The following is a 6,605-nucleotide window of genomic DNA, read 5'->3' on the forward strand; positions in this document are numbered from 1 at the left end:
ACCCCCCTGGGTTCAGACCACCCCCCTTGGTTCAGACCACCCCCCTTGGTTCAGGCCACACCCATTTGTATCAAGCCACACCCGCTGGATCAAACCACATCCACCAGGCTCCACACCTCTGTACAAGCCACACCCCCAAAACAAAGCCACACTCACCTGGCTCCACCCACTTTCCAAAGCCATGCCCAGCTGGCTCAGGTCACATCCCACCTTAAGCCTGACCTCTTTCTGCTTAAGCCACACCCACAGAATCAAGCCACGCCCCTGAGATCAAAGCCACACCCCTAGGATAGCGCCTCACCTACCTAGCACCACCCATTGTTTCAAGCCACGCCCCCTGGATAAACCACGCCCACCAGCCCTATGCAATTCTGTACTTACCCCACCTTATTTTCTCTCTGCCCCGCAAAGCCCCACCCCAATAAGCCTGGCCCAATTTAAACTCCACCCCCTTGGCCCCCGCCTTGCAAAGCCCTGGCCCACTAAGTCCCACCCTATTTGAGCCCCACCCTACTAAACATTGCCCAGTTTGAGCCCCTGCTAAACCCTGCCTAATTGGAGCCCCTGCTAAGCCCCAACTACTTGAGCCCCACCCGTCTAAGCTCCACCATTTTGAGTCCTGCTCTGCTAAGCCCTGCCTAATTTGAGCCCCATCCTACTAAGCCTTGCCCCTTTTAGCCCCACCCCACTGAGCCCTGCCCACCTTAAACCCCGCTCTCGGGCCCCGCCCCGGCCCCGCCCAGGAGATCTACAAGGACCGGCAGAAGTTCTCAGATCAGGTTTTCCGCGTGGCCTCGTCCGACCTGGTGAACATGGGCATCTCTGTGGTCAGCTACACCCTCAAGGATGTGCACGACGAGCAGGTGACACACCTGGGCATGGCTGGGGACACCTGGGGACACCTGGCATGGCTGAGGACATCCAGGATACACCTTGGATACACCTGGGGGCATCTGGGGAGAGCTGGGACAGACCTGGGACAGACCTGGGGGGCAGCTGGAGATACCTGGGCACACCTGGGACACACTTGGAGATGTCCAGGGACAAGATGGGGACACCTGGGCACAGCTGGGACACCTGGGGGGGCCTAAGACACACCTGGGATGTGCCTGGGGGGGATGGGGTGACACAGTTGTGACACAGGTGTGACAGGGAAGAGACACAGGTGTGACATAGGTGAAGAGGAGGTGACACAGGTGTGACACAGGTGTGACGCAGCTGACAGGGAGGTGACACAGGTGTGACAGGTGTGACAGGCATGTCGCTGTGCAGGATTACCTGCGCTCCCTCGGGAAGGGCCGCACGGCGCAGGTGCAGCGCGACGCCCGCGTGGGAGAGGCCGAGGCCAAACGTGATGCTGGGATCCGTGTGAGTGACACCAGGGACACCTGGGGACATTGGGGACAGCTGGGGACACCTGGGGGCAGCTGGGTCACCTTCCTGTCAGTCACCCCCCAGTATTCCCAGTGCTCTCCCTGTGGCACCCAGTTCACCCCAGTGCTCCCAGTGCCCCTGATAGCTCCAGTACCCTGTTCCCCAATGCCCTCCCAGTGCCCCCTTCATGTCCCATTCCAGTCTGTCCCAGTCCCTCCCAGTGCCCCCAGTACCCCATTCCCCAAACTGCCCAGTACCCCCAGTGCTCCCAGTACTCTCCCAGTACCCCACTAATCCCACTCCAGCACCTCCCAATTCATGTCCAGCTCCTCTCAGTACCCCAGTCCCTCCCAGTGCTCCCAGTGCCTTTCTAGTCCTATTCCAGTTCCTCCCAGTACCCCCAGTACTCTCATTCCCCAACTGCCCCAACACCTCCAGTACACCCCGTGCTCCCAGTACCCCATTCCCCAGTCCTTCCCAGTCCAATCCCTGTGCTCTCCCAGTCCCTTCCAGTCCATCCCAGTCCCTCCCAGTCTCTCCCAGTCTGTCCCAGTCACATCCTGGTCCTTCCCAGTCCCTCACAACCTCTCCCAGTTTCCTCCCAGCCCCTTCCATCCCCTCCCAGTTCCTCCCACTCCCATCCCAGTCCCTCCCAGTCCCTCCCAGTGCCGCTGTCCCCGCAGGAGGCGCGGGCGCGGCAGGAGCAGGTGTCGGCGCAGCTGCTGAGCGAGGAGGCCACGGCGCGAGCCCAGCGCGACTTCCAGGTGGCCTTTTCTGAGTGCGATGGAGCCGTCAGCGCCCGCAGGGCCACGGCTGAGCTGGCCTTCCAGCTGCAGGTGAGGCCACACCTGGACAGGGAACACAGCTGGGGCAGGGAACAAACAGACCTGGGGCAGGGAACACTTGGGAGTGTCACAGGGCCATGGCCTATCTGGCGTTTCAGTTACAGGTAACTCACGCATCTGAAGATGGGTAACAAACACACCTGGGGGGGCTGGAATGGGACCTGGGAGCTCACCTGGAGACGTGGAACTCTCCAGAACACCTGGAACTTCCAGATCCTGGGGTTTTTCCCAAATTTGGGTCTCTTGGGTCACCTGAGGACACCCCCAGGCTGCCTGAGCTCCCCTAGAGATACCTGGCCCCCCCTGCCTGGTGTCACCTGTCCCCCTTGTCCCTCCCCGATGGATTTGTGACCTGTCCCCTGTGTCCCCCATCCCTGGGTCCCTGTGTCACCTGTCCCCATATCCCTCCCTTGATGGGTTTGTGACTTGTCCCTGTGTTACCTGTCCCTGTGTCCCCTGTCCTTGTGTCTGTTTCCTAATGGATTTGTGTCCTGTCCTCCGTCCCTGTGTCCCTGTGTCACCTGTTCCCATGTCCCTCCCTGGATGGGTTTGTGACCTGTCCCTGTGTCCCTTGTGTCACCTGTCCCCCTGTCCCCGTGTTTTGCAGAGATAAACAAAACTCCACAACTTTGTGAAAGTTGTAAAGCCGGTATGTTTATCATTACAGTGCTGGACGCATGCGAGATTACTCTCCTTAAAAGCCACATGTACTTCTGGGGACTTCAAGTCCTTTTTTATCCTCCTCTCAAATACATATGCATACAATTTCACAATAGGTTCATACATGTTTATTTTTATGAATTTCGTGTGACATTTGCCGCAGTTCTTCTTTATCAGAAAGAATTCCTAGGTCAGGTTGACCTGCTCTCACAGCAGTCTCTGTCTCTCTCTATCACCCTCTGTCTCGCTCCCCTTATCTCTGTCCTTCACTGAAGCAGTTTCTCTGAGCCTAGGCTTTGCAGTCAGGTTAAATAGCTGTGTTTTCAAACTACAGACCAACTCAAAGAGTTTCACATTTCACCTAAATCAAAATGGATTTCTGCTCTGGAGAACTTTTACTCTGTCTCACCCGTGTCCCTCCCCTGCTGGATTTGTGTCCTGTCCCCCATCCCTGTGTCCCCCACAGGCGGCGCGTTCCCAGCAGGCCATCGCGGCGCAGCGCGGGGAGGTGGCGCTGGTGGAGCGGGCGCAGCGGGTGCAGCTGCAGGAGCAGGAGGTCGGGCGGCGCCGCCAGGAGCTCGAGGCCCACCCCTCTGGAGATGAGCCACGCCCTCCTCTGCTCGGGTGTGGTGGTGTTCAATGTGGTGGGTCACACACATTGCCCTTTTAAGAGGTGTTACCCTTTTAAGAAGTAACACCCTCCCTGTGGTGGGTCCCACCAGTTTGGGTGGAGTCATTGCCCCTTCAAGAGAAGCCCCAACCCTTAAAGGGAGTTACACACCTGGTGGGCCCCACCAGTAAAGGTGAAGCCATTGCCCCTTTAAGAAGGAGACACACCCTCACCCAGTTAGGCCCAATGGCAGTTCAGGGTATCCCACCCATTGCCCTTTTAAGACAAGTATTGCCCCTTCAAGAAAAAGCCATACTTTCACAGTGGTGGGTCCTACCACCTTTGTAAAGCCGTGGCCCTTTTAGGTGAGCCACGCCCCTTGAGAGAGAAGCCACGCCTTGTCCCAGTCAGCTACCATCACACCTTGGTGGACCCCATCAGTCTTTCTGTAGCCGTAACCCGTTTAAGATACATGTTACCCCCTCTTGGGTGCTGTTACTGCCCTTTTAAGTATTATTGCCCTTTTTAAGAGAATCCACACTCCTTCAAATAAACCACACCCCCTCTGGTGGGCCCATTCATATTGCACCATTGCCCCTTTAAGAATGGCATTGCCCCTTTAAGAGCAGCCCCGCCCCCTGACTTGGCGCCCCCTACAGGACACAGGTGCTGCTGCAGGCGGAGGCGGAGGCGGAGACCCTCAAGGTGAGTCTGGGGGTCCCGGGGGAATCTGGGGGGGTCCCAGGTGAGGTTTGGGAGTCCCAGGCGAGATTTAGGGGGTCCTGAGGAGATTTTGGGGGTCACAGTTGGATTTTGTGGCCCCAAATCTGGGAAATTTTGGCTTCCCTGGGGGATTTTTGGCTCTCACAGAATTTCAGGGGGTCCTGATCCCCTTTTGGGTTCCCAATCCCATTTTTGGGGTTTTCAATCCCATTTTCAGGGGTCCTGCCCTCCTTTCCAGGGCCCTATCCTGTTCTAGGGTTCCCAGTCCCATTTCCCATGTCCCCGATGCCGTTTCAGGTCCCCAGTCCCGATTTTGGGTTCCCAGTCCCATTTCCAATGTCCCCAGTCCCGTTTCATGTCTCTGATCCTGTTTCCAGTGTCCCCAGTCCCATGTTGGCATCTCTGATCCCATTTCCAGTGTCCCCAGTCCTGTTCCTGGGTCCCCAATCCTGTTTCAGGTCTTCAGTCCCATTTTGGGTTCCCGATCCCCTTTTGGGCCCTGATCCCATTCCTGAGTTCCTGATCCTGTTCCTGGGTCCCTATCCCATTTTGGGTCCCTGATCTCATGTTGGGTTCCCCATCCCATTTAGGGTCCCCAATCCTGTTTCGAGTCCCTGATCCTGTTTGGGGTCCCCCATCCCATTTTGGGTCCCCAGTCCCATGTTGGGTCCCTGATCCTGTGTCATTGTCCCTTATTTCATTTTGGGTTCCTGATCCCGTTTTGGGTCCCCAATCCCATTTTGTATCACTGATCCCATTCCTGGGTTCCCAATCCCATTTCCAATGTCCCCAATCCTGTTTTGAGTCTCGATCTTGTTTTGGGGTTCCCGATCCCGTTCCTGGGACTCTGTCCCCATTTTTGGGTTCCTGATCCCGTTTTTGGGGGTTCGGTCTCTATTCTGGGTCCCTGATCCTGTGTCGATGTCCGTGGTCCCCTTTGGGTCCCTGATCCCATTTCCAGTGTTCCCGATCCCATTTCTGATTTCCCCAATGGCATTTCGGGTTCCTGATCCTGATTTTGGGTTCCCGGTCCCATTTCAGATGTCTCTGACCCTGTGTCCATGTCCCAATCCCATTTTGGTGTCCCCAACCCCATTCATGTCCCCACAGGTGACGGACGCTGGCCGTGCCATGGCCTCTCATGTCCATGCCTGGGTTCCCAATCCCATTTCATGTCCCCAGTCCCGTGTCCATGTCCTCAATCCCATTTCCAATGTCCCCAATCCCATCTTGGTGTCCCCAGTCCCATATTGTGTCCCCGCAGGTGACGGGCGCTGCCTGTGCCGTGGCTGTGGCCTCTCGTGCCCGTGCCTGGGCTCCCAATCCCATGTCAGGTTCCTGATCCCGTTTTTGGGGGTTCTGTCCCCATTTTGGTGTCCCCAACCCCGTTTCATGTCCCCACAGGTGACGGGCGCTGCCCGTGCCGCGGCCGTGGCCTCTCGTGCCCCCGCTGAGGGGGACAATGGGGACACCTGGGGACACTTTGGGGATGTTTTTGGGACACCCAGGAACACTTTGAGGACATTTTTAGAATGTTTTGGGTACACTTGGGGACACTTGGGGCCATTTGGGGGCACATAGGGACACTTTGGGGACATGTTGCAGACACTTGGGCACACTTTGAGTGTGTTTTGGGGACACTTTGGGGACACTGGGGACACTTTGGACATGTTTTGGGGACGCTTGGGGATCCCTGGTTGTGCGGTTGATTTTGGGGATACCTGAACTGGAGACAGGAATTTGGGGATCCCAGGATTGTTGCTGATTTTGGGGATCCCCGATTTTAGGGATCCCTATTTTGGGGCTGATTTGGGGCAGATTTTAGGATCCCAGGTTTGGGGCTGATTTCAGGATCTCCAGTGTGGGGCTGATTTGGGGATTCCTGATTTGAGGATTCCTGATTTAGGAATCTGTGATTTGTGGCCAGTTTTGGGGCTGATTTGGGGATCCCTGATTCGGGGCTGATTTTGGGATCACTGATTTCAGGATCCTCAGTTTGGGGCCAATTTTGGGGTTGATTTGGGGATTCCTGATTTGGGACTAGTTTTGAGGCTGATTTTAGGATCCCAGGTTTGGGGCTGATTTTGGGATCACTGATTTTGGGATCCCTGATTTGGGGCCAGTTTTGGAGCTGATTTTGTAGCTGATTTGGGGATCCCTGATTTTGGGATCCCTGATGTGGGGCTGATTTGGGGATCCCAGTTTGGGGCTGATATTGGGGCTGATTTTGGGGCTGATCTGGGGATCCCTGACCTGGGGCTGATATCGGGATCACCAGTTTGGGGCTGATTTTGGGGACTCCTGGTTTGGGGCTGATTTGGGATCCCTGATTTCGGAATCCCCTATGTGGGGCCGCTTTCGGGGCTGATGTTGGGCGCCGTTGGGGGCAGGTG

At 56.5% G+C, this 6,605-nt stretch overlaps 1 protein-coding gene across 1 annotated transcript in view; it reads left to right on the forward strand.

Annotated features, from left to right (window-relative positions):
* The window catches only part of LOC102035370 (flotillin-1), a 9,763-nt gene that overhangs the window by 1,546 nt on the left and 1,612 nt on the right, over positions 1–6,605 (forward strand). The window contains exons 3-7 of the mRNA XM_031065343.1: positions 744–863; positions 1,273–1,368; positions 2,058–2,210; positions 3,346–3,503; positions 4,149–4,194. Of these exons, the coding sequence (XP_030921203.1) occupies positions 744–863; positions 1,273–1,368; positions 2,058–2,210; positions 3,346–3,503; positions 4,149–4,194 (573 nt within the window). The remainder of the gene's footprint in view (positions 1–743; positions 864–1,272; positions 1,369–2,057; positions 2,211–3,345; positions 3,504–4,148; positions 4,195–6,605) is intronic.

Source organism: Geospiza fortis, unplaced genomic scaffold (genome assembly GCF_000277835.1).
Source record: "Geospiza fortis unplaced genomic scaffold, GeoFor_1.0 scaffold867, whole genome shotgun sequence".
Classification (NCBI taxonomy): Eukaryota; Metazoa; Chordata; class Aves; order Passeriformes; family Thraupidae; genus Geospiza; species Geospiza fortis.